Source organism: Cervus canadensis, chromosome 32 (assembly GCF_019320065.1).
Source record: "Cervus canadensis isolate Bull #8, Minnesota chromosome 32, ASM1932006v1, whole genome shotgun sequence".
NCBI classification, from domain to species: domain Eukaryota; kingdom Metazoa; phylum Chordata; class Mammalia; order Artiodactyla; family Cervidae; genus Cervus; species Cervus canadensis.
The window spans coordinates 28872213-28900065 of NC_057417.1; the positions used below are offsets into that span (position 1 = coordinate 28872213).

The following is a 27853-nucleotide window of genomic DNA, read 5'->3' on the forward strand; positions in this document are numbered from 1 at the left end:
CATTGTAGATTCGTTAACATTTAACCCACAGCCAATAGCAGCACTATAACTCATGCCAAACAAAGCTTACTTAACACATGTTATTTTCTCAGGAGGTCACATCAGAGTCTTTTTGCACTAAGAACATTGGCCCACTATGCTTGGGGACATTTTAGACAAGAATATCACTCCCCTCCACCCAAAAAAGAAAGGCACAAAAATGCGAAAAACACGGCATTAAACAGGCTGTGAAAAGGATGCTTGTTTGCATGAGAATTGAAACCAAGACGCAGGGAGCCATTTGGTTCAACCTCCTAACATGGGAACACACATGAGGCGACTCAAATTTTTTCTCTCTCTGCACACAGCTCTGAATGGCCACAAAAGTGCTTCAGGTATTAATTTGGGTTACAAGTAAATTTTAGTAAGATTCACAAATGCAGACTCATCAAATAATTAGGATGGGGGAGTTCCCTGGTGGTCTGGGTGGCTAAGATTCCACGCTCCCAAAGAAGGGGGCCTGGGTTCAATTCTTGGCAAGGGAACTAGATCCCACATGCCACAAGTGAGAGTTTGCATGCTGCAACTAAAGATCCCACATGCTGAAACTAAGATCCGGCACAGGCAAATAATTAAATAAAAATACATATTTTTAAATAATTAGGATCGACGGTATATAGACATGAGGCTTCCCTGGTGGTTCAGTCGGTAAAGAATTCTCCTGCGATGTAGGAGACACGTCTATGAAGGAGAGCATTCTCAAGCCTCGGGCCAGCACTCCTGGGGCATCCAGGGAGGAAATAGAAGCGGAGACCGAGGAGAGGGAAACAGGTCCAGAGACAGGCCATCAGGGAGGCGGGAGCCAGCTACCCCCAGGCAATCCCAGCCCAAGTCGTAAAACCAGAGACCCGACAGCTTGGAAGGAAGGCCAGACGCATCAGAAAAAAAGATGCTCCTCCTGGGGAATCTCATCTGAGGCAAAGCGAAACCACGGAGGAGGGCCTCTCTGACCTGCGGGCTTTCCAGAGAGGTCAGCCTGGGAGCCGAGGGGGAGGTCACGGTCCAGGCCCCTCCATAACCATCTCAGGAATGTGTCTGACGTCACAGACACCGCCCTGGCTTTGCCTTCGGTCATTATGGGTTCCTCCTTGGGAATGTAAAGTCGTTACCAGGGCTTCCAGGAGCCAGTCCCAACCTCAGCCGGGGGCCTCCTGCTCCCAGGAACCCCTCAAGCCCATAGCGTTCCCAGGACCCTCACACTCACAGATGGATAGGAACTGCTCAACCCCAAGTCTCCCTGAAAAAGGCAAGCCTCATCCCAAGTCCTAAGACGCACACATGTCCTCATCGAGATAGGCAAGTCTGGAAGATCCTTCCAGAGCTCTGGCAGAGGCTCTGAGGCTGAGAGTGTCTTGCAAGGTGCCAGCACCTCTTACTAATTAGCTCAGGACACCCAGATGTTTCTGGTGAGCGCGCTGATAACCCACATCGGTGCGGTTGACCAGGGATGATCTTTCTTCCGGAGGGGAGGTGCCACGCGCTCTCAAGGGCAGGCGCCTCTGGGGGCATTTGCCCAGGTCAGAGTCACCCCATCTCCTCTCCCAGGAAGGGGGGGCCCCTGGCCCTGCTTGAACCTACTGCTGTCCTGGTGGGCAGAACCTCCCTGAGAACAAAGCTCGACCCTCAAACACCCCTGGCCTGCTGCCGCTTGCCAAATGTTGTGCTTCCTCTGTGCAGTCTGCAAGAATTACCCAAAACATGCGCGTGGGCCCAAAAGGTGATGGCCCAACCTTTCAATGTCATGGAGCCCATTTCAGGGCCACGGGTCATCCTGGGAGAAGGTCACTTTGTTTCCTTGCCATTTACCACAGGTTATAGCTCAGGTTCTGGGAAGTTGGATGTTAACTTGTACAAAACTGTAGAGACGTAAACGATTTCTCAGTAGAGAGGAAAAGCCCAAGGGTTTTGTTTTTATTATTCTGTAGGATCTAACCTGGGCTTCCCAGGTAGCTTGGTGGTAAAGAACCCGCTTGACAGTACAAGAGACAGAGGAACTTGGCAAGCTACAGTCCATGGGGTCACAAAGAGTCGGACACAACTTAGTGACTAAACAACAACAAATAGTATTTTAACATACATGTAACTAAAATCAGGCTTCCTGGTGGTTCAGTGGGTAAAGAATCCACCTACAATGAAAGAGATGCAAGAGACTCGGGTTCAATCCCTGGGCCAGGAAGATCCCCTGGAGAAGGGCATGGGCTTCCACTCCAGTATTCTTGCCTGGAGAATCCCCAGGGACAGAGGAGCCTGGCGGGCTACAGTCCATGGGGTCACAAAGAGCCAGACACGACTGGAGTGACAGTGCATACACACAAAACTAAAATCAGTAAGTCAGGGAATAAGAAAAAAGACAAGGGAGGATCATGTCAGAAAGTCAAGGTTGAGGACAGCTACTGTTTCCAAATACAAAACCGACCCCTGAGCGGGGGGACAGCCCAGCTCTTCTGGAGAACTGGGTGAGCTGCAAACCTGCTCATCAGGCTGGACCCAACCTTCGCTGGACATGAGCGGCGTGGCAGTGGGCTCTGTCACCCGCTTTGATTCCCGCCTGAGCACTGCTGTCCGGCCCCTTCGGGCTCCAGAGCCAGACTGAGCCCAGGGCCCGGGGCTCGGAAGGGACACCTGGCCCTGGGCCCTGCCCTCCTCTGAGCACCGGCCGGGCAGAGGGGTCAGTGGGGTGAGGCCCTCCTGCTCCTTCCACCTACCAGGTCCATCTGCCTTCTTCTACAACAGGTGCGGCTTCACGGCTCACACGCGCTCATCTGCCTTTACTCAGAGCACATACCCAGCCCTGCCTGCCCCAGCTGCTGCGTGAGTCGGAGCCAGAGCAGAAGAAATAGGCTGTGCATTGAATTTCCTCCCCAGGCTGGGGCTTACAATTCTCCTCCAGGCCTGGCCGGAGCAGTGCACACACAGACCCCACCTCGGTGCCTCCCGGGGAAGGGTGTCAGGCTCACCCCAGCTGGCCGGTCCCGAGCGTTTAGTTCAGAGAAGCTTGGGAGAAAGAAAGAATGTGAAAAAGAGAGGAACTCCTCCCCAGAGGAGGGCAGGCGGGAGAGGAGCATCCAGAGACTCTGAGGACCAGCCTGGCCAGCAGCCATCCCCCAACCCCCTTATTTAAAATTAATAAAATGATAAACACAGTTACAGGTAAATGACAATTCAGTACATTTAGCTGGATAATATAAAAATTTACATATTCACAAGCATATAGCTCCTTCATCAACATCGATCATTTTAGTCCATGTAGTCAAAGTCTTCTGGCATCCCAGAATTTTTATCAATTTTATTTTCTCCAAACCCAAATTTTCCCCAGAGACTCACCTTCATCACAGTTGCTCCCGGTAAAGCCAGGGCAGCACCTCCATTCCAGCGCCGTCACCGTGCGGTAGGACACTCTGTACGTGGGTCTGATCAGAGTCCTGTAACTAACACAAGGGCAGCATCAGGACAGTGTGAGGACCCCCCTCCGCCCACCACAGACCCCACTCCTGCAGAGACCACCCAGCCCATCCAGATACAGAAACACAAATATCATATGATATCGCTTTTATATGGAATCTAAAAGAAATGAACTTATTTATAAAACAGAAACAGACCCACACGCATAGAAACTAAATTTACGGTTGGCTCAGATGGTAAGAAATCTGCCTGAAATGTGGGAGACCCAGCTTCGATCCCTGGGACAGGAAGATTGCCTGGAGAAGGATCTGGCAATCCACGCCAATATTCTTGCTCAGAGAACCCTATGGACAGAGGAACCTGGTGGGTTACAGTCCATGGGGTCACAAAGAGTTGGACATAACAAAGCAACTAATACACATACACACACACAAAGGGGATGGAGGGATAAATTAGGAGTTTAGGATTAACAGATACACACTACTACAAATAAAATAGATAACCAACAAGGAGCTACTTTATAGCACAGGGAACTACACTCAATATTTTGTAATAACTTCTAAGGGAAAAGAATCTGAAAAAGAATGTATGTACGGGCTTCCCAAGTGGCACAGCGGTAAAGACTTCACCTGCCAATGCAGGAGACACAGGAGACGGGGGTTCAATCCCTGGGTTGGGAAGATCCCACAGAGCAGGAAATGGCAATCCACTCCAGCATTCCTGCCTGGGAAATCCTATGGAAAAAGAAGCCTGGCAGACTACAATGGGATCGCAGAGTCAGACATGGCTGAGCACACACACATACAGATAAAACTGAATCACTTTGCTATATACCTGAAACTAACATATTGTAATTTACACACTGGAAATCAACTATAGTTTAAAAAAGGAAAACATACATATGATTGATTTTCACAAGGGGCAAAAATCCAGCTTTATTATTCAATTTCCATCACTGCTTGATCAAGTCTGCACAGCTTCCTCTTGAAAGCAAAACTGCATGACTTCACAGAACTTGCGTCTGCTGACACCAAGCAACTTAATCATGAATGGGAAAATTATGAATTAATTGAGAGCAGCAGGCGTGATGTTTTTAGGCGCACTGTTGACAGGAAAACACATAAGTCATGTTTTGAATTTCAGAAATAGTATGCTAAATCTGAAAAATCCTGTTACACTAATTTTTCTTTAAAAAAAAAAAAAAAAAAATCCTCTCCCTTGTGTTTCGTAAACATTCCAGCAAAGCCGCTTCCCCCTGGAGCTCTAAGCTGGGGATGGGGGAGGAGGAAGGGTTGGCAGGGCGCAGCACAGCCAAGGGCTAGAACCTTCAAAGTGAGGGGATGGGAGTCTGCAGGGAGCGGTGCCCAGGGGCAAACCCAGGCCTTGGGGACTCTCAGATCCATGGCAGGAAGATCTCAGGAAGCAGCTGGCACAGGCCACTGGGGTGGGGGGTGGGAGGGCAGAGGACCAGTCATTGTCACCACCCCTCACAGCAAGGGACCTGATGAGACACAGCGGGGTAGGTGAGCCTGGGTCCAAGGAGTCCAAATAGACTGTCTGCATAAGCAACATGGCATCACTGACTCAACGGACATGAGTCTGAGCAGACTCTGGGAGTCGGTGATGGACAGGGAGGCCTAGCGTGCTGCAGTCCATGGGGTCGCAAACAGTCAGACACGACTGAACGACTGAACTGAACTGATAAGAAACATACACCATTTCTCACCCACGCGTTCACTCACATGCTCACACACACACACATACACACTCACACGCTCACAGCTGCTTCTTGCTGCAGCTCTCCCAGCCAGAAACAGGCCCAGCTGGGAAAAGGAAGATGCTTTAATATCTATTTAAAATGTCATTTTTTTAAAAATTGGAGTATATAGTTGCTCTGGGACTTCCCTCATAACTCAGTAGGTAAAGAATCTGCCTGCAATGCAGGAAACCTGGGTTTGATTCCTGGGTCTGGAAGATCCCTTGGAGAAGGAAATGGCAACCCACTCCAGTATTCTTGCCTGGAGAATCCCATGGACAGAGGAGCCTGGCCGGCTACATACAGTCCATGGGGTCACAAGAGTTGGACACAACTGAGCTACTAAACTGACCACCACAGTTGCTTTACAAAGTTGTGTTAGTTTCTGCTATATAGCAAAGTGAAATCAGCCACACTGATCCATATATATGTAAACATACATCCCCTCTTCCTTGGATTTCCTTCCCATTTAGGTCATGACAGAACATTGAGTAGAGTTCCCTGGGCTACACAATTGGTTCTCCCTTTTTTTTTTTTTGGCCACACTGCATGGCATACCGGATCTTAGTTCCCTGACCATGTCCCCCGAATTGAAAGTGCAGAGTCTTAACCACTGAACTGCCAGGGAAGTCCCTCGGTTCTCATTAGTTATCTATTTTACACATTAATAGTGTATATATGCCAATCCCCCCAGAGGAGGGCATGGCAATCCACTCCAGTATTCTTGCCTGGAGAATCCCACGGACAGAGGAGCCTGGTGAACTACAGTCCATGGGGTCTCAAAGAGTCGGGCACAACTGAAGTGGCTTGGCACACACGCCTGCATGCCAATCCCAATCTCAGTTCTAAAATCAATTCTTAAAGGCAGGTTGTTGCTCTGGCTAAGAGGGGCCGGGAAAGCGACGGAACCCCTCCCATAACCACAGCACCATGGAGTAGATGGAGCCCCGGGCGGTGGGGACACCAGCTGAGAATTCAGGGTCCTGACCCTAATTCACAATGGAGTTGCTCATGTTCCTGAACCTCCCTGAGCCTGTTTCCTGGTTTGCACGCTGAGGACCAGGATGCTGGGCGTGAGGCTCGGTGGAAGGGCAAGTGTGAGAGCAGAAAGGGGTGTGTAGACGCTAGGTTTGCAAAATACAGACCTGACCTCATTCCTCCTGGCCCGCACCCTTTGGCCATCCCCACTGTGGCCAGGAGAGGGTCTGAGCTATTTAGCCCCAGGGGCCAGCCCTTCCCCAGCTGCCATGGCTGCCCCCAGGCCCCTTGTGCCATTGGCTGCCCCTCGGCCTCCAGGCCAGGCGCCCTCCAAAGGGCTCTTCACTCTGCCTTGAGTGGTGATGGTGACAAAGCGATAGCAGATACAATGAGAGCTTTGAGTACTTGCCATGTGGCAGGCACGGTTCTGACATATAACAACCCTAACAGGGGGATGCTACCACCATTCCTAATTTACTGAGAGCTTCAGTAACTCTATCAGGGTCACACTGCGAGAAGGTGGTGGAACTAGATTCCAAACCCAGGCAGAACTGGCAGAACCTAGGAATACTAACTTGTGTGCATGCAGTACCAGGGCACCCTGTTCCTCTCTGCATCTGGCCAAGGTACTGAGACGTGGCCCCTGAACCAGAGAGCGAGCTCAGTCCCCAGAGAAGGTCTTGTTCTGCCCCTCTTTCCGAGCGAGGGCCATGGGCTGGTCTGTCCCCTGTGGGACCAGAAGCATCTGGGTGGCTGTGAAGTCCAGGAGCAGGGTCCGCCAGTAGGTGGCGCTGCTTCACCAGCCCAGCAGGCCAGGGCTCAGACCCTCCGCCCTCCCCTGAATGGCCAGGGCAGGTGCAAGTGTCCATGGGCTTATTCCCACCACTTTGCCCTCCTACATCCATGAAGAACTCCCAGCCCTTCCACTGGGGTCCAGTCCACAGATCCATTGATCTTTCTAAAATGATTCTGTTTTGTGGCTGACCTCTCTCAAAACTTTCCGCGGCTCCCATAGACCAAAGACCACACTCTCCAGGTCAGCGAGTAAGGCCCCACCTAGCGTCCTCCCCTCCCCTCCCTGCACAACCAGCAGCAAGGCTCCTCCCACCACAACACAACAAGCAGCTCTTCCTGCCTCCCGGCCTTTGCACGTGCAGGTTCCTCTGCCTACTGGCCCTTCCTCCTGTACTCGGCAGAGAAAAGCCCCCAAGAGCCTTCAGGGCGTGATGCCAACATCCTCCTCCCTGTGAAGCACCCCCAGTCCTGGCCAGAGTGGATGGGCTCCCTTACCAGCACCCCCACACCCTGTACAGAGCTTGGCTTTTCATGCAGGGTGCCCGCTGTATACCAAGCACTGGAATTACAAGAATAAAGGAGGCTGCAAGAGCTCTCACGGGGCTAGAGCTGGCGGCACAACTTCTGGATCATAGGTGTGAATACGTGCCTATGCACGGTGCTTCCCTGGTGTTTCAGATGGTAAAGAATCTGCCTGCAATTCAGGGGATCCGGGAAGATCCCCTGGAGAAGGAAATGGCAACTCGCTCCAGTATTCTCGCCTGGAGAATTCCACAGGCAGAAGAGCCTGGCAGGCTACAGTCCATGGGGTCGCAAAGAGTCAGATACAACTGAACCACTAACACACACAGGATGGTAAGTGCCAGGGAAGAAAGCACTGAGTTCACTCCTCACATTGCAATGGATTAGTTTTCTTTTTTTTAAATTAAAATATAATTTACAGGGACTTCCCTGGTGGTCCAGTGTGGCTAAGACTCCAAGCTCCCAAAGAAGGGGGTTCCATCCCTAATCAGGCAACTAGTTCCCTCATGCCGCAACAAAGATCAAAGATCCTGCATGATGCAACTAAGACCTGGTGCAGCCAAATAAACAAATGAATATTTAAAAAGGAAAGAAACAAAAATATCTTGCCATGTGGATGGAAGACCAGGTTCAGAAGCTCATACCACTTAGCAAACTGACAATCCAGGCTAAGGCAAGACGTCTTTCAATACACTAAAAAAGCATGCCCATGATCCTATAAGTAACACACATGTTTATACCAAGTCATGGCTGGTTCCAATGCTTCAAAAGGGATCATAATTTTCATAATGTGAAAGTCAGCAGTGAGGCAGCAAGTGCCAATACTGAAGGTGCCAAAGCTTTTAAAGAAGAGCTGCAGAGGATAATTGTGGATGAGAAATATTTGCCAGAACAAATATTGAATGTCGATGAAATGAGCTTGTTCTGGAAGTGTGTGCCGGAGCGAACATACATTCATCAGGAGTCCAGGACAATGCCAGGATTCAAGGCTTTCAGAGACCGTGAGGAAGGCTGCTTTGGGGGTGGATATGTTACAGGGCTCAAATGAAAGTTTTTCCTAATCCACCAGTGGGAGAACTCCAGAACATTCAAGTATGTGAGCCAGGTACTCACTTCCCGTTTGTTATGGCCGTAACAAGAAAGCCTGGATGACATTAACATTGTTTGAAGCCTGGCTTCTTTAAGTGTTTTATCCCTCAGGCAAGAGAATACTGGAGGCAAAACAACATCCCATTCAAGATTCGGCTGATCTCAGACGAGGCTCCGGGGCATCCACAGCCTATCAGGACAGGCATCCTGATGTCAAGGTTGTGTAGCTGCCACTGAACACAAGTGCACTCATTGCACCCAAGGACCAAGGCGCCACAGCCACGTCCAAACCATACTCTTGACACCAAATGTCTGTGCAGGCCCTTGAAGCAACGGGAACTGGTCGAACGCTCTGAGAGTTTTGGAAAGGTTTTAACATAAAAATGCTACCCAGACCATCCATTACTGTCCATGGGAAGAAGTCACACAGCAGTGAGTGAACAGTGAACTGCATTTTGCAGAGAGTTTTAAAGACATATGTGAACACGTTCAAAAGTTTTAACCAAGAATTCTCTTGTGGATGAAACAGTCCTGAGATATGAGTGCTTGGGAAACACCTAGAATTGGACATTTGAAGAAGAGGATATTCGTTGTTGGTACCGAGGGTGAAGAACTCTCCAATGAGGAGCTGTTTGAACTGGAGAAAGAAAGAGGGAGAGAAGTTGAGGCAGAGGAAGAAGTTATGCCCGGGGCACCAGGAAAGTTCACAGCAAAGAAACTGGCAGAGATGTTTGCTGCCATCAGCAGTGGTGGAAGGATGTTAGAAGAAATGCATGTCAATTACGGGAGGTCCCCAAGAGCTGACAGGCAGATACAAGATGTTCTTGCTTGCTCTAGAGAAATATACAATGGAGAGAAGAAACTCGCTGTATAGTCAAAACTTGGTATCTTCCCCAAGAACACTCCACCTGCTGAGCCATCAACTGTTGATGACCTGGTGCCTTCTCCCAAGCTATTCTTGAGCCTCATCCGAAGAGAGGAATGGACGACCCTGTCTCTGTAGCTTCCCCATCATCCGGCGATTAACCTTAGTTCAGCACTGCAATCATTCTTCAATGTGCCTTCAGCGGGGTAGGCTAACGGTGAGTACCCTCCCATGCTGCTTCTCACTTTTCACCTTCTCACCCTCGTGTAATAAATTACATGAGATGGCCAACATTTCATTATAAAACAGGCTTTGTGTTAGGTGAGTTTGCCCAACTGTAGGCTAATGGAAGTGTCCTCAGCATGTTTCAGGTAGACTAGGCAAAGCTACAATGTTCAATAGGTTAGGTGCATCTAATGCATTTTTGACTTAAGGTATTTTCAACTTGCAATGGGTTTATGGTGATGTAACCCCATTGTAAGTCAAGGAGGATCTGTAGATAAATCTAGTGTTTAGCTCAATGAACTCTGAACCTATGTATACCCCAACATTTCTATTGCTCCAAAGTCCTTTTGAACCCCTTCCAAGTTGATTCTCTAGCCCCCAGGCATAACCATTCTGACTTCTCACTAGAGATTAGCTTTGCCGGTTGTAGAATTTCATATGAATGGAATCATACAGCATGCACTCGTTTGTCTGCATTCTTTCTCTCAACCATCATGTCTGTGAGGTTCGTCTATATTGTTAAGGGTAGCACTCTTTTGTTTCTTTTTATTCCTAAAAAATACTTCATTATATAAACATACCAGTGTATCTGTTCTCCTGTTCATGGACTTGGGGTTATTTCCAGTCTCACTGTTGGTGAATAAACATGCTATGAGTGTTTTTATACAAGTCTTTGTGGACAAATTTCCACTTCGCTAAGGTATGTACTTAGAAATAGAATTGATGGGCCATAGGACGGATATATGTTTAACTTTAGTAGATGCTACAAACACATGTCCCAAACCTATTTGAATGAACAAGGTTCATATGCCCAGCAATAGTATATGAGTTCCAGTTTCTCCATAACCTTGCTAACATTTGATGTTGTCAGTCATTTTCATTTCAGTCATTCTAAGGCGTATGCAGAACTCTTTCATTATAGTTTTAACCACAGTTGAACCCGTTTTTCATGTTTGCCATTTAGATATCTCCTTTTGTGAAGTGTCTGCTCAGGTCTTTTGCCCACTTTTAAATTGGGTTTTGGGTCTTTTTTATCGGTTTGTAAGATATACAAGAGAGACCTTTTTCAAATGTATGTATTCTGAATGTTTTTTCCCCAACCCGTGGTTTGCCTTTTCATTTTCTTAAAGTATATCTTTACTGATCAGTTGTAAATTTTTATCAAGTTCAATTATCATTTTAAAATTTTTACTATCTGCTGGGCAGGAGTCAAAGTTCATCATTTTCCATTTGAATGTCCACTTGCTACAGCACCAGTTGTTGAAAAGACCTTCTTTTTGCCCAAATTTTCCCACTAAAATTAAATTATCTTAGTGCCTTGTTGTGGAGAAGGCAATGGCACCCCACTCCAGTACTCTTGCCTGGAAAATCTCATGGACGGAGGAGCCTGGTAGGCTGCAGTCCATGGGGTCGCAAAGAGTCGGACACGACTGAGAGACTAAACTTTCACTTTTCACTTTCATGCACTGGAGAAGGAAATGGCAACCCACTCCAGTGTTCTTGCCTGGAGAATCCCAGGGATGGGGGAGCCTGGTGGGCTGCCGTCTATGGGGTCGCACAGAGTCAGACACGGCTGAAGTGACTTAGCAGCAGCAGCAGCAGTGCCTTGTTGAAAAAAATCAAACGAGTGTTTAAATGTGAGTCTATTTCTTGACTCTGTTCTGTTCCATTGATCCGTTTGTCCATTCTTGCACCAAAACCACATTGTCTAAATTAATGTAGCTTACTAATAAGTCTTGAAATATGGTCATGTAAATCCTCCAATCTTGTTCTCCTTCAAGGTTGTCTTGGCACCTAGGTCCTTTATATTCCCATTGCCTTTTTAAATTGTCTTATCAATTTCTGCAAAAAAAAAAAAAAAACCCACTATAATGTTGATACGATTATATGGAATCTATAGATCAATTTGTAGGGAATTGACATCTTAATAATTCCAGTCTTCTTATCTATAAATATAGCACATGCTGTGCTGTGCTTAGTCGATCAGTCATGTTTGACTCTTTGCAACCCCATAGACTCTAGCCCGCCAGGCTCCTCTGTCCATGGGGATTCTCCAGGCAAGAACACTGGAGTGGGTTGCCATGTCCTCCTCCAGGGGATCTTCCCAACCCAGGGATCGAACCCAGGTCTCCTGCATTGCAGATGGATTCTTCATCTGAGTCACAAGAGAAGCCCAAACACAGCATAAGTTTCCATTAATATAAGTCTTCTTTAATTTTTCTCAGCAGAGTACCATCTTTTGTTAAATTTACCCCTAGGTATTTGTACTCCTCTGCTCAGGCTGCCATATTAAAATATAGTAGACTGGATGGTTTAAAACATCCTCACCAACACTTGATCCCAATATATCCCTGCCCATCTGTGAGCCACTGATTGAGCAAGTCTTGCCTCTCTGAGCCCCCTATGAAGTCTGTCCTTGCCTCTCTGAGCCCCCTGTGAAGTCTGGGCTAAGATGCAGCGGCATACAGATCTCTTGCTACCCTGAGACTCTCCAAATATGATGTGGAGTCTCCCATCTATGTCTCACTGACCCTGGTAGTTGCTGTTGCTGTTTTTTCCCAAGACAGACTAATTCTAGGGACTTCTGGTCTCTCTATTTTCACTCCCTTCATAGGGCACATCCTGGGAGTTCCTTCACTGCCACTCGGCACATTCAAGGACATACATTTTCCAGGGGGTGGTTATTCACTCAACAGATATCCATGGAAACCTTGACCCTACCCTTCTCTGGCCCCTCCTATCAACAAGTCCAGGGAGATTAGTTCCACCAAGTAGATCCTACCTTCCCACTGCACTCCCTCACCCTGCCCTGGCCCAGCCTCCATCAACACCCTCCCAGATAGCAGCAATGGGCCCTGACTGGTGCCCCAGTTTCCACCCCCACCCCTGGTATTCCACCTTCCACTCAGCAGCTGGCTCCAGTGATGTTTTCAAAGCACAGGTCTCCTCCATGAACCCTTCCCAGCTTCCCTTCAATCTCAGGACAAAAACCAAATCCTTAGTATGACCACATAGACTTCTAAGATCCGGCCACTGTGCTTCCTGGCTGCCCGCCCTTGCTCATGCCCACATCCACCACCTCCCCACCCTCTCCCCTCCCCAGGAACTCCAGCAGTCACTGGCTTTTGAATTTCTGAACCCACAGGGCTCTTTCCCACATCAGGGCTCAGCATCCACTGTTCCTTCTGCCCAAGACACCCACTAACACCAATGCAGCCCCCAGTGTTGCCTCCTGAGAAGCCCTCCTTGATCAGTCCACCCCTCAGTTCCGCACACTCCACCACAGGCTGAACCCCTTTGACTTTCACGTCATAGAACCTTTATAGAGCCCTGACTTCTCTCCTAAACTCTTATCACCCTTATAAGTATACACCTACCTGGGCGATCACTTGTCTGACATCAGTCTCCTCCACTAACCCCCAGGCCTAGTTCAGGGTTTGGCATATCATATGTGCTCAGTAAAAATTGGTGGAATGAATGAAACAATCCATGAATAATTTGCACCAGATGGAGTCCCAGGCTGGGAACTTCAGTGTTAACCAAGACAGGGTAGCCCCCGGGAGGAGCCCAGGGTGACATTCGTGGAAACTGATGGGTGCAGGGATGGGGAACAGGGCATGGCCACTTCCACCCACCAGGAGGGCCCAGAACAGACTGCCCACGTGAGGGGAGACTGGAGGGAGGCCTGCTGAGCTGACAAGGTGAGGAGGCAGCCAGCATCAGCAGAACTAGGAGATTTGGATGACGTTCGGGGGCAGAAGGCTTTGACAGGCAGACAGCACTCGGGGCGGCTGTGAAAGCCTGGAGTGCAGGCAAGGAGTCTGGACTGTGTCCCTGGAGACTGGCCATGCTCTCCAGGCATCCAAGGATGCTGATCAGGAAAATATTTCTGAGCCTGCATGAGATCATATTAATTTATACATGTACATAAACACGTATTATTTACCATCTTTGCATACATAAAAAAAATCAGTAAAGCTTAATTTCTCTCTTATTTTGTAGATTAAAAAATAAACAGGAGGTTTGATGTGGTTTTTCCACCCCTCGACAAGAGAGTCTTGTGTACCCACAGGGAGACCACCCTTCCAGACTGTGGGGAAGCCACCCAGACACTGTGGCTCAGAGGAACATCGTGATCAGATCTGCTATCAAGAGAGACCCCACCTGCGTTGGCAAGGCAGCCGGATGGGACAGAAGAGATGGGAGGTGGGGGGGCGAGCCAGGAGGCTGATGGCCAAGAAAGAGGGTGGGGCCGGCAGGGATGAATGACTGCAGGTGACAGAGAGGAAACTGAGGCCAAAGAGGAGCACGGGGTCAGATTCCAGGTTATAAAGTGGCAGAGGCTGGACCAAACCTGATCTCCTGAAGGGACCCCATGTTCTCTCCCAGGAATTGGAGGAGGGCCTTGCCCTCTGCAGCCCCCCGGGACCCACTCAGTGAGCAGAGCAGTCATGAGGTCCTTGGAGACACCTGGCCACAGTCCTTCAGCAGCCACTCAAAGACTGTCCTGGATAGGGGGCAGATGAGTCCTGTGTGTCCCCAAAGGTGGCCCTGGGTGCCCAAGATCACACGAGAGGGAATATGAAGGAAGAGCTCCAGAGAGGGATGAGATGCCCATCACTGGAGGTGTGCAAGCCAAGGTCATGGCTCTCTGGCCTCCAAAGGCAATGTCCCTACAGCACCGTGAGGTCCTTGAGTGGGTGCGACGACAGGGCCATCGTCCTGGACAGGGTCCGCTGGGAATGACTCTACCAATGACCTCATCTGGGGGAGGCAGGCGCCCCCTCCCTCACTGGGCACCGCAGCTCCTGCCCCGACCCCGCTTCCTCACCGGGGACCACCACGAGGAGGACCAGACTGGGAGGTACCGAGACAGACTGGAGACTCAACAGGAAACGGGAGTGGGGGTTTCAGAAAGGGAGGCAGGAGATTATTAATCTCTTGATTAATAGCAGCGGGGCCGGCGGGGAGGGGGCGGGGCAGGGGCGGTCCCACCGCAGTTCTTCCGCAGGAGGCAGGGTCCTCCCGGCGCTGGCCCCGCCACAGTCCCCGCCAGGCGTTCCCAAGTGCAGACGGGAGGAACAGCAGGCCCAGAGGGCAGTGTCCCCCCCCCCAGGTCATCCCTCGTCCCTCGCACTTGAGCCTGGGGCCAGAGTCCACTGGTGGGGGACGGGGAGATGGTGGGGGTCGCCCAGGCGGGGGAGGTGGACACATCCAAGCTTCTAGACCCGCCCAGGCCGGCTGAGGAGGGGCAGGGAAGAAGGCCGTGTTCTAAGAAAGCGCTAGGTCCAGGACTTCCTGTGGCCTTGTGGGCTGCAGGCAGCCCAGCCCGAGGTGGGAGGCTGGCTGGCAGGGGGCCGTCTGGCCGAGAGGAATGAAGGAGGCAGAAGTTCCGGCAAACCCCTCGGCTCAGCACATCTGGAAGAGGTTGGCTCTAATGCCATCAAAGAGCTCGGAGGGGCCAGGCAGAGAGTTGAGGGCAGGCCGAGGAAAACTTAACCCCCACAGCCCCGGGGCTCCTCCTTCCGAATCTGTCTGGCCCTGCGACCACCCCGTCCAGCCTCTGACCAGGGACTCTGGAGGGCGGGAGGGCGGTGGCTGACAACACCCCGACATCCGGCTGCAGGCCAGGGCTGTGATTCCCACCCGGGAGCAAGATGGGGCCGTTTATCCCCATTTCCCAGGTAGGGAAACTGAGGCACGGGGAGCTGGCAGCACCCCTCGTCCTCTGGACTGGTTCTGAGGGCCCTCCGTGGGCAAGGGTCCAGGTCCAGCCCCCTCATTACAAGCCAGAAGGAAAGGCCACGAGGGAGGAGGCTGCCCGCCTCCAGGGTCTTCGGTCCTGCTGTTCCCTCTCCCCATCCTGCTTCCCCAGATCTCAGCTCAAGTGTCCCCCAGGGAAGCCCCAGAACCAGGGCTCACAGCAGAGACAGCCTTCCCCCCATTGTCTGTGAGTCTTGGATGGACATGGCCCTCACGCCCCCGCCCCACCCCCATCTCTGAGAGGGAGGGGTCCTGATCTTTTTGCACACTAGTGCCTGGCACTTAAGTGCTCACTCATACCCAAACAGCTGAACAGACCAAACACAGGATCAGAGAAACCTGAGTCAGGCCTGCGGGTCACGAAGCCAAAGCAGGCATCACAGGACCCGGCTCCACACTAGCGTGGACAGACTGGGCCCCAGGCTCAGTCCTCCAGGCCTCACGTTTGTCTGTGAACATTAGTTTCGGGTGCCACCCCCCCCCAACACACACACATTACAAAAATCCTACATAGAAAAATCATAGAATGGGAAAATCCACCGGACACAGTTGTAATACAATTTTTTTCCTTCATTTAAGAGGATGGATTCGTTTCTTTACTGAATATTTGCTGAGCACCTTCATGTGCCCAGGCTCTGGGATGAGGACACTGTGGTCCTGCCACAGTGATGCATTCGTGGGTGGCTGGGAAAGTCAGCCCTGAAATCAGACCGCCTGGCTTGGTCACGTGCTTGGACCTGCTCGGGGGATGGGTGCCCCCTGCCCTGGCCTTCTCGCCTAGTGCTGCTCTGACAAGGCGCCCCCACTCCCTTCTGGGGTCCAAACCCCAACCCCCCCACTCTCTCATTTCCCCACCTCCCCCACTGCCACCCACCCCCCGCCCCGGGCTCCTCAGCACTTTTACTCCTGTGGCTGTCTGCCCATCTTCACCAGCCGCCTCCCCGCTCTCCCCACTCATTGCTGGCAGTTTACAAACATGCTCCTGTGTCTCCTGTCTTAAAAACCAAACATACACCTGCCTGGGCCTCGTGCTCCGCCTCCAGCATCCATGCCCCATTTCTTGCTTCCCTCACAGCAAAACTTCTGGAAAGAGTGTTCTGTTCTCCAGTCTTCATTCCCTCACCTCTCATTTTCCTCCTCCACCCATGCCATCTCAGCATCCATCCTTACCACTCCCCAAAACTGCCCTTGCCACGGTCCCCAGTGACTTCATGTTGCCAAACCCAATGGTCACTCCTTGGCCCTCATCCCATCGGCCACCCAGAAGCACTGAGAGACTCCTACTCTCCCTCCCAAAACTCTCCTCCCAGGACGCCGGGTTTTCTGATTTCCCTTCTGACCTGGCTGCTGCTTCTCATATCCTTAGCCCTACCTCCCAGACTCTTCTGGGATCACCACCCCTTCTCCATCTATTCATCCCTAAGTTCACCTCCAGCCTCATAGCTTTAAATACCATCAGAATGCTTGTGATTCTCAATTATATCATGTTCACATGCACATGCCATTGCACATGCATGCTAAGTCGCCTCAGTCGTGTCCAACCAACTCTTTGCAACCCCATGGACTGTAGCCTGCCAGGCCCTTCTGTCCATGGGATTCTCCAGGCAAGAAAACTGGAGTGGGTTGCCATGCCCGCCTCCAGGGGATCTTCCTGACCCAGCAATCGAACCCACGTGTTCTGCGGCTCCTCCATTGGCAGGCGGATTCTTTACCATTGAGCTGCCAGGGAAGTTCGCCCATACTGTTACATTTTAACACCTCTGATACTGAAATTCATGCAACAGTTGATAGTGTGCTATGGCTTAATTTGAAACATTCTTAGGGGTCATAGTATAATGCATTTCTTCCTACCAATGGCATATGAGAATCCCTGAAATTCAATATGGCTCCAGAGTCTTCCTGGGACTCCAAACTTCCTTACTCAACCACTTACCTGATACCCTGCTCCCCATGGATCCCCCACAGGCATCTCAGACCTCACTTGGCCCAAGTAGAGCTGTTAGTTTCTACCTCCTGGGGATGATCTCTGGTCAGTGTCCCCAGTTCAGTGAATGGCATGCCCAACCAGCAAGCCTCTCACACCAAAAATTTAGGGTTATCCCTAGTTGCTCCCACCCATAAGTGATCAGACACTCTGGTCATCTCAGCTTCCAGAGCACCCCCTGAATCCACCCACTTCTCTTCACTTCCCCAGCTCTCACCCACTCTCATCTTGAGCCTGTGTCCATTTTTCCCTCAGCAGCCAGCGATCATTTCAGAACCTAAATCAGCCCATCTCAGGGACCTCCAAAAAGCAGAGAAACTATAAACCCAAAGCAAGCACAAGGAAAGGAAATAGTGACCGACTGTATTTTCCTGGGGTCCAAAGTCACTCGGATGTGAAATTAAAAGATGCTTGCTTCTTAGAAGGAAAGCTATGACAAACCTAGACAGCCTACAAAAAAGCAGAAACATCACTTTGCCAACAAAGGTCCATATAGTTAAAGCTATGGTGGTTTTTCCCATAGTCATGTATGGATGTGAGACTTGGACCATAAAGAAGGCTGAATGCATCAATGAATAACTGATGCTTTTGAATTGTGGTGCTGGAGAAGACTCTTGAGAGTTTCTTGGACAGCAAGGGGACCAAACCAGTCAATCCTAAGGGAGATCAACCCTGAATATTCATTGGAAGGACTGATGCTGAAGCTGAAGCTCCAATACTTTGGCCACCTGAAGCGAAGAGCCGACTCACTGAAAAAGACCCTGACGCTGGAAAAGATCGAAGACAAAAGGAGAAGGGGACAGCAGAGGATGAGATGGTTGGATGGCATCACTGACTCAGTGGATATGAGTTTGAACAAACTCTGGGAGACAGAAGGACAGGGAAGCCTGGTGTGTTGCAGTTCACGGGGTCGCAAAGAGCTAGACACAACTGAGCGACTTAACAGCAAGCACAAGGAAAGACAAAGTATACAGAAGAGCAGGAATCAAATGGAAAAGAGAAAAACGATAGAGAAAAATCAATGAAACCAAAAAGCCGGTTTTCTGTAAAGTTCACAAAAATGACAAACCTCTAGCAAGACTGACAAAGAAAAAAGGAAAGAAGACACAAATGATTAATATCAGGAATGACACAGAGAAGAGCATGACACACATCAATTTAACAACTTAGAAAAAAGGGACCAGTTCATCAAAAAACACAAATTACCCCCAACTGACTCAATATGAAATAGATCATTTGAATAGCCCCATAACTATTAAGGAAATTGAATTTGTAGCTGAAAAACTCCCCATAAAGAAATCTCCAGGCCCAGATGTTCACTGGAGACTTCTTCCAAATGTTTCAGAAGAATTAATAGCAATTGTACATAATCTCTTCCAGAAAATAAAAGAGGAGGGAGCACTTCCCAACTTATATGAGACCTTGATACCAACGTCAGACAAAGACAGTACAAAACCAGAAGCCTGCAGACCAATATCCATCATGAATATAGACACAAAAATCCTTAGCAAAATATTAGCAAACAGAATTTGTATTACATTTTAAAAAATTATACATCACAGCCAACTGGAGTTTATTCCAGGGATGTGATGTTAGTTCAATATCCCAAAACCACTCAATGTAATCACCATATTCACCAGCTAAAGACATCCCATGACCATGTCAATCAATGCAAAAGAAAATTTTTTTTGACCAAATTCAGTGCCCATGATAAAAACTCTGATAAAAACAGTAATAGAGAGAACTTCCTCAATCTGATAAAGAACATGGATGATACAAAAATTTTACAGTTAATATTACAGTTGAAGGTGAAATGCTTTCCCTCTATAATTGGGAACAAAGCATTCTCTCCACTCTTATTTATAAGTTCTGGAAGTTCTCGCCAGTGAAAGAGCAAGAAAAGGAAATAACAGACATACAGGTTAGAAAGGAATAAACAGGAGTGTTTCTATTTACAGATGACATGATTGTCTTTGTAGAAAATCTCCAGGAATCTATACCCAAACTCCCAGAACCAATGCATGGGTTCAGCAAGGTTATAGGATCCCAGAAGAGTAATTGTGTTTCTATGTACTATCCGTGAACACATGGATATCAAAATTTTAAACTCAATTTTACCAAATGTATTTTTTAAAAAACCCTATTTACAAGCATTCCAAAAAAAAGAAGAAAATTTATATGCCAAAAACCTATAAGAAATCCAAGAAATCAATGAAGAAAGATGAAAGAAATCAAAAATTATCTAAATAAATGAAATCCATATTTCTGGATTGGAACAGTCAACATAGTAAAGATATCAATTTTCCTCACTTGGACATACAGGTTTAACGCAATTTCTATTAAAATTTCATCAAGATTTTTGGTAGATAGAGACAAAATTAATCTAAAGTTTATATGAAAAGACATAGGAACTACAGTAGCTAAAACAGTTTCAAAAGAGAAGAACAGGGACTTCCCTGCTATCCAGTGGTTAAGACTCCAAGCTTCCAATGCAAGGGGCACAGGTTCCATCCCTGGTTGGGGAACTAAGATTCCACATGGCCCAGCCCCCAACCCCCAAAAAAAAATTTAAAAAGAGAGAGAAGAAGAAAGTGGAAGAAATCAGTCAACCTGATTCCAAGTCTTACACAGCTACAGAAATCGAGACTGTGTGATATTGGCAGAACTATAGACACACATATCAATAGAATAGAAAATAGAACCTAGAAAGAGCCGGACTTGACTGTGCCCAAATGATTTTTGACAAACATACAAAAGCAACTTGATGAAGGAAGGATGTTTTCAACAAATGGTACCAAAATAGCTGGGACATCCCATAGACCAGTAAAATGAACCTTGCCCTAAATTACACACGTTGTGCAAAAATCAATCTAACCTGGACCACAGACTCCTGTGCCAAGTAAAAAACTATAAAATTTCTAGAAAAAAACATAGGAGAAAATCTTCTTAGACTTGACACCAAAAGCACAGTCCATAAAATGAAAAACTGATCCACTGGACTTCGTTGAAATTAAAAACTTTTGCTCTGCAAAAGACTGTCATAAGAGGATGAAAAGGCAAGCCACAGAGAGGGAGAAGATATTTGCAAACCATATACCTGACACTGTGTTAGCACCTAGAATATATAAAGACACCTCAAACCTCTACAGTAAAGAAAAAAATCCAACTAGAAAGTGGGCAAGTGACATGAAGAGACAGTTAATTTAAGAAGATACACAGATGGCAAACAAGCACATGAAAAGATGTTCAACATTATTAGCCCCTAGGGAAATGCAAATTAAAACCACAGTGAAACAGACTACACAGAATGGCTAAAATAAAATGTAGTGACAACACCAAATGCTGGCCAGGATACACGAAACTGGATCACTCAGACATTGCTGATGGGAATGTAAAATGGTACAGTCACTCTGGAAACGGTCTGGCAGTTTCTTTAAAAACTAAGCATGCAAGTACCACATGACCCAACAATTACACTCCTGGGCATCTACCCAGAGAAGTAAACACCGATGTTCACACAAAAACTTGAATGTACACAAATGTTTATAGCAGCTTTATTCATTACAGACCCAAACTGGAAATGACCCAGTTGTTTTTTAAATTAACAGACAAATGGTTAAACTAACTGCGGCACATCCATATTACAAAATACTACTCAGCTATAAAAAGGAAGAAGTCCTTTTTTTTTTTTTTGTACTGAGCACAGCGTGTGGGATCTTGACACGACAGTATAGATCCTGTTACACAGTATAGATACTGTGTACAAATACTTCTGATTTGTACACTTAAAATGGTTAAGATGGCAAACTTTATATTATGTGTATCTTAACACAATGTGAATTTACAATGACCTTGAAATAAAGTTTAATGTAAAAGAAAATTCTAAAGCAAGTCATTTATCATCACTACCTAAACTTTCAATGGGGACTTCCCTGGTAGTTCAGTAGTGAAGAATCCACCTTCCAATGCATGGGATGCAGGTTCGATCCCAGGTCAGGGAACTAAGATCCCACATGCTGCGGAGCGTCTAAGCTCACGGCAACAGTGCCTTGTGAGCCCAAGCACCGCAACTACAGAGTCCAGGCGCTGCAATGAAAGAGCCTGCACAACACAACACAGATCCTGCAGGCCACAACTAAGACCAGACCCAGCCAAATAAATCAATAATAAATGTGTTAAAAATAAAACCTTCAGTGGCTTCCCAACACTCTCTTACAATAAATTCCACGCTGACCCTTGCTGAGATCAGTCTCTGCCTCTGTACTGTCCTCACCTGCTCTGCTTCTGGACACGGACCTTTCTCTCTCAAGGTCCTTCATCCAGGACCTTGCTGCCTTAGGGCCTTTGCACCAACTGTTTCCACCCCATCTTCACACGGAGGCTCTTTCTCCCCATTCATGACTCAGCATCCACGTCATCTCTTCAAAGAATCTCTCCCACGTCCTCTAAAGTTCCTGAGTCTTAATCAGTCATGATACCCTTTTTAAATTTCCTGAACTCATTAGGAGGGTATATTTTTTTCTTGTTTTCATATTTAGGTGAATATAAACTCCACTGGGGGACTTCCCTGGTGGTCAGACAGTAAAGAACCTGCCTGCAATGCAGGAGACCCAGGTTTGATCCCTGGGTTGGGAAGATCCCCTGGAGAAGGGCATAGCAACCCACTCCAGTATTCTTGCTGGGAGAATCCCACGGACAGAGGAGCCTGGCAGCTACAGTCCGTGGGGTCGCAAAAAGTCGGATATGACTGAGCGACTTTCGCTTTCACTTTTTCCAACTCCATCAGAGAGAGGATTTAGTCTTATTCACCATCATATTCCACCCCTGTCCCCTGGCACAAAGTAAGTTCCTTTATAAACATTTGCTGAGACCCTTGAGTGCATGAACAAACACAGAGAAAGAGGCCTACGCGGGGCTCCTGGGGGAGAGGGTGGGGGCACAGGGAGGGACTGGGGACACAGGCCAGTCCCCCGGTGCATTCCAAATCAGCCTCACTGTGCCCAGATTCGGTTACACTCATGTTTTCACAACCACACCCTCCCTTCCCCCACCTGCGCAGTTTTGTCATAAAAATGTCATCAGGGTGTAATGAAATAATGTGATGACTTCATAGTGCTCAGCAAAGAGAGGCCCCACCAAGGATTACGGCCCCGCTGATCCCCAAATCTCATTCTGCAGACGTGCGGAGACCCCTCCTCCCTGCCGTGGCCCCAGCCCAGACTTCACACGGAGCCGGCTGGGCGGCAGGAGGGGCTAGTGCAGGTGCCCCAAGCACTCGGCAGCAAAACAGCTCCGCATCAGCTCATGAGTCACTGGATATTTACACCTCTTCTCTGGGCGTCGGAGCCAACGTACCAAGGGCATACCACCAGCAAGACTGGCCTGGACGTGCTGTCACCCCAACACCAAATCCCCCCAATAACTTCATACGACGCATCATTTTTACAGAAGAATCAAGCCAAACCCCAACGCCCTTCCCTTCTCTTCCTACCCTCAGTCCATCCCACGCAGGGTGTGTGGGCCAGCCCGCATGCACCAGTTCCATTCATGTGCCAACCATGCTTCTCATTCCCACAAAGAGCCATCCTTCAGCACCCCCCTTAAGGCTTGCATAGGCACTGTCCTCCAGATTCAAGGGAGAGGCCAGTGCAGGCCTGGAAGCCAGTCAAGGCTATTTAGCCAGGTGCCCAGAGAATGGTCTAGGAGAGGCCGTGGGCTCCGTGGACACGTCCCCCTGGCCTCATGGACTCTGTACTCCATGAGGATGGGCATGGCTGCAGGGCCAGAGTGGCCTCCCTGAAGGGTCCCCTTGACCTGAGTGGAAAGGCCATCTGCCCCAGGCACTCTGCTCTCAGGGTGGCGGAGGGGTGCAGGCAGGCCCCCCCTTCAGGCCTGTCCATCTCCTACGGCTCCACAGGTGCAAGAGAACATGGCGAGACTGCTGCTCTGAAAAAAACCCAGAGCTCTGAGCCAGCAGGACACTCCCAGGCACAAAGTGATAGGTGGAGGGCTCCACTCAGCTCACCCTTCTTTCCGCCTCCAGCCTCCTGCTTTGGGTCTTCACTGCTCAAAGTGCTCCCATCAAAGAGAAAGAAATGCCTCAGCCAGTTGTCTTGGCAGGAAGGGTAGGGGAGATAAATCTATTTAACCAAAGGCTCCTGGACTAGACGCTGCAAAATCTATGGAAGGACCAGCTAAGCCCCAACTCCTCAGCTGTGTGACAGCGCAGAGGTCCCTTCTGTCATCACCCAGCCCCATGCAGGGGCCCGGAGCCTCTGCGATCCTCCCATCATGACCACCAGCTGTTACTGCTTCTTTGCTGTGAGTCCCTGACTCAGCTCCGACGTCACCTCATCCCAGAAGACTTCCAGATCCCCCCCCAATCAGGATGAGGTACCTGGCAGAGAGGAAGTCAAAGGAGGCCGAGATCTCGAGCATATCGTTGGCCCCACGTGGAAGCACCTCTTCCAGACTGCTGTGAGGTTAATAGGCTCCTGTTACTGAAGCCTCTTTTGGCAAACGCTGCAAACGCCGGCTCCTGCGTTCGACCCAAGGTGTCGAGAGACACGAGAGGACACACACATAAGACATAGTGCCTGCCCCAAAAGGCCCCCAGGAACCTCCCAGGCTCCTCCTGCCCGCTCTGCTGAGGGTGACCATGCAGACTCTTAAGAAAACTATAAAATGATGCTTTACAGGACTTCCCTGGTGGTCCAGTGATTAAGAATCCACCTGCCAATGCAGGGAACACTGGTTCAATCCCTGGTCCGGGAAGATCCCACATGCCAAGGAGCAACTAAGCCCACATACCCTTACTGCTGAAGCCCAAGCTCCACAACAAGGGAGGCCACCGTAATGAGAGGCCCTTGCATCACAGCCTCCGCTCACTGCAACCAGAGAGAGTCCACGCCACAATGAAGACTCGGAGCAGCCAAAATAAATAAATAAATAAAATGTTTAAGTTTTTAGAAAAATTAGTCTAAGAAACAATAAGCACCTCGAGACAGCACCATACAATCTGGAGCTTTTTCTTTCTTCTAATTTTTTGGCCACACTGTGCAGCATGTGGGATCTCAGCTCCCCAACCAGGAATCGAACACACACACACCCGAATTGGAAGCTTGGAGTCTTAACCACTGGGCCACCAGGGACATCCCTGGAGCTTTTTCTTACCTTGGTAAATGCCCCTCGAAGAAAGCCCCAGCTCAGGAAAGCACCCCCCCACCACGGGTCTGGGCCCCCACACTGTATCCACACAGCATCAGTGACGATGTAACTACACTTATTACTGTGGTGCTTTGACTAACATCCTCCCTTCCCACCCCACTGTCATCTCCCCAAGTCAAGGACTGGTCTGTGTTCTCACCTGCACTCTCCCGGGAGCTTTGGGGCATGTACAAAGGAGGAGATCAACAGATGTTCATTTGGGAGGAAAGGGGAGCTGGGCCTTGAGACCACAGGAGCATCCCAATGGGGCCTGTTTGATGGGCCAGAGTCAAACCCAACCCAGACCCTGTGACTCCCTGTGACCGTGGGCAAATCACTTTGCCTTTCTGAGCCTCCATTGCCTCATTGCAAGTTTGTGGACCAGTTTATCAGACAAGAACTTGGCTCCATAATGATCTGCATTCACAGCTCAACATCACGAGCTCACTGTGCGCGAATTCTAAGTATCCTGACAACTCTGATCTCATTTCATCCTCCCGACATCGCATCGTCAATTTGGTTATGTTTCTTGAGCCCCCAAACGCCAGGCACTGGGAGCCTAGAGGCACTGAGACAGCCCCCTGTCTGGTGGCCCCCAGGCTGGTGGGCTGGGCAGACGATGACCAGGCTGACCACGGAATGAACGCTGTGGGTCAGAGAGCAGCAAATGCTAAGAATGAGATTAAGTGGGATAAAGGGCTGGAAAGTTAAGGAGGGGAGAGAGAAGAGAGATGCTGGAACAGAGGACGGAATCCCGTAAGGCGATCCAGCGTTTCCAGCTGCTCCAGAGTGAAAACAGTCCAAACTAAAGGATGGCAAAGGTGATGCCCCGGGGAGAGCTGGAGCCTCCAGGCCAGCCTGGTCCATGTGCCCAGAGCCCAGGGAGCGAGACCGTTCAAGGCGTCAGGAAGAGAATGGTCAGCCACAGAGAGGGGGATGGGCTTTTAAGTGAGATGGGAGCTCCTGGAAGATCTGGAAGAGGGCCATGCCATGATCAGCCAGAAGGAGCTAGAAGGGGACACAAGTGTGGTGGCTGCTACCAGGACTATGCCTCTTAGATGCGAAAACTGCAGAACTGGGACCTGAATGCAGGTTGCACTTGGTTCCCCAGGTCACCAGGCAGCGACCCACCACCCCTCCTGCCCGGCCAGCAGTCCGAGGTCACAGAGGGCATGCACCCCAGTTCTAACTCAGACATGAGTTACTGGTGAGGAAGAAAAGGGTGTTAAACCCTCCCTCCTTAACAAACAACAGTGACAGAAGTAGCGAGGACAATTACAACAGAAATGCTGTATTTCTTGAAAGAATGAGAATTGAGTTTTACTTCACAAAGCTCCTGCTGGCTGAAGTTTTGAAGACAGAGGGCAGGCCCATGACAGACGCATGATTGAACATCCTGTTCTTGACTCCTGATGCCAAGGGGAGGGAGACCCCTCCCTGAAAGGCCTGTAAACACCCACTCCAAAGACAAGGCCCTGATGCTCCTGAACCATTGTTCCTGTTATTTCTTCAGTCATAAAGCAAAGGGCCCTTGTGAAAATCAATGAACATTTGACATTTTTTCAGTTGAGGTCAGTGATTCAGTACTTAGCTCACTTGGCTTTTCTTAAAGGTGCCTTAATGTATTTAGAAAATATAAAAACCTCAGGCTGTAATTTTGACATTAAGAAAGCCAGCCCACTGCTTCCTTCCTTCCAAGGTTTTCTAGTAAAGGCAATCCTGACAGTTCATTCTCTGAACCCAAATACAACACAGTGAAGTGTGTGTGTCTGCATGCATGAACTTTTTTGTTCCACCTCCAGTGCTCTGCGTTTTTCCAGATTTTCTGATGCATAGCCCACTAAGTGCTCGGTCACGTCTGATTCTTTGTGACCCCATGGACTGTAGCCCACCAGGCTTCTTTGTCCGTGGAATTTTCCAGGCAAGAAATACTGGAGTGACCCACTCCATGGGGTCTTCCCGACCCAGGGATTGAACCTCTGTCTCTTGGGTCTCCTGCATTGGCAGGTGGATTCTTTACCACTAGTGCCACTTGGGAAGCCCTTGCTTCCACCATGGGAGCTGACCGTGGAGTGTACCCAACACAGGGGACTGCAGTTAAAGCCCAATTTGGAAAAACAAAAATACAACTGCTCATGTTTATGCCTCAACTCTGAAGACAATATGAGTTTCCTGAAGTCAAATCCCATGTCTTGTAAAGAGCCGTTTCCGAGCTTGGCTCCCTACTTGCAGAAATAGAGACTAGTGGGGTTGGCACTGTGAGACAGGTATAGCCTCGCTCATCATGGCCTGAATTCCGGCCCCAACCAGCAGCTTCCCTGTTGGAGTGGTCACTCTTCACACTGAGCAGGACGCTCACTGTCAGGGTCACTTATAGATTAGACTCCAAAGACCCTTCTTCTCAGAAGATGCTCCCAGGATCGGGAGATGATGACCTGGTCCTCAGATGATCCCTGATGATGAGAAAGGCAGAAGAGTCTTGGAATTTGGGTCCTGGGACGTGAGGGAGGGAGGGAAAATGGGGTCCCTGTGCCCTCTGCTGAAAAGGAAAGGGAGTTAGGGGTAACTTCCCTGGTGGTTCAATGGGTAAGACTCTGTGCCCCCAATGCAGAGGGCCCGGGGTTTGATCCCTGGTCAGGGAACTAGATCCCACATGCCACAACTAAGACTCAGTGCAGCCAAGTAAATAAACAAATAATAGTTTAAAAGAGGAAAGGGGGGCTAGAATCTTTTTTTCATTATCGATCCGTTGGTCATCCTCTAGCACAACATTTAAAAGTAGCCTTTTGCCTTCGATTTTTAGTGGATGTATCCATTTACTTGGGCTTCCCAGGTGGCTCAGTGGTAAAGAATCTGCCTGCCAAGCAGCAGATGCAGGTTCAATCCTTGAGTCAGGAAGATTCCCCTGGAGAAGGAAATGGCTACCCACTCCAGTATTCTTGCCTGGGGAATCCTATGAACAGAGGGGCCTGGTGGGATACAGTCCATGGGGTCACAAAGAGTTGGACATGACCTAGTAACTAAGGAGCAGCAGCAGAATCCATTTACTTAGCCATTCCTCCCGAAGAATGAGTATATCAAAACACTTGCATACAACGCAGACCCCAATTAAAGAACCTCTACTACTAAAAAAGCGATGAAAATCAAAAATCACTATTGGCAAACACCATAATAATAATTATAGCAAGCAAGAATCATCAATGGATGTTAAAATTACTGGGAGAAAGTA

The 27853-nt window shown here is 49.0% G+C and overlaps 1 protein-coding gene across 3 annotated transcripts in view; it reads right to left on the reverse strand.

Moving 5' to 3' along the window:
* Positions 1 to 27853, reverse strand: part of COL26A1 (collagen type XXVI alpha 1 chain) — a 165371-nt gene that overhangs the window by 92469 nt on the left and 45049 nt on the right. For 2 of the 3 annotated variants that reach the window (XM_043456417.1, XM_043456418.1), the window contains exon 3: positions 3364 to 3467. In XM_043456417.1, the coding sequence (XP_043312352.1) occupies positions 3364 to 3467 (104 nt within the window). The remainder of the gene's footprint in view (positions 1 to 3363; positions 3468 to 27853) is intronic. The other variant, XM_043456419.1, reaches the window with a different exon arrangement.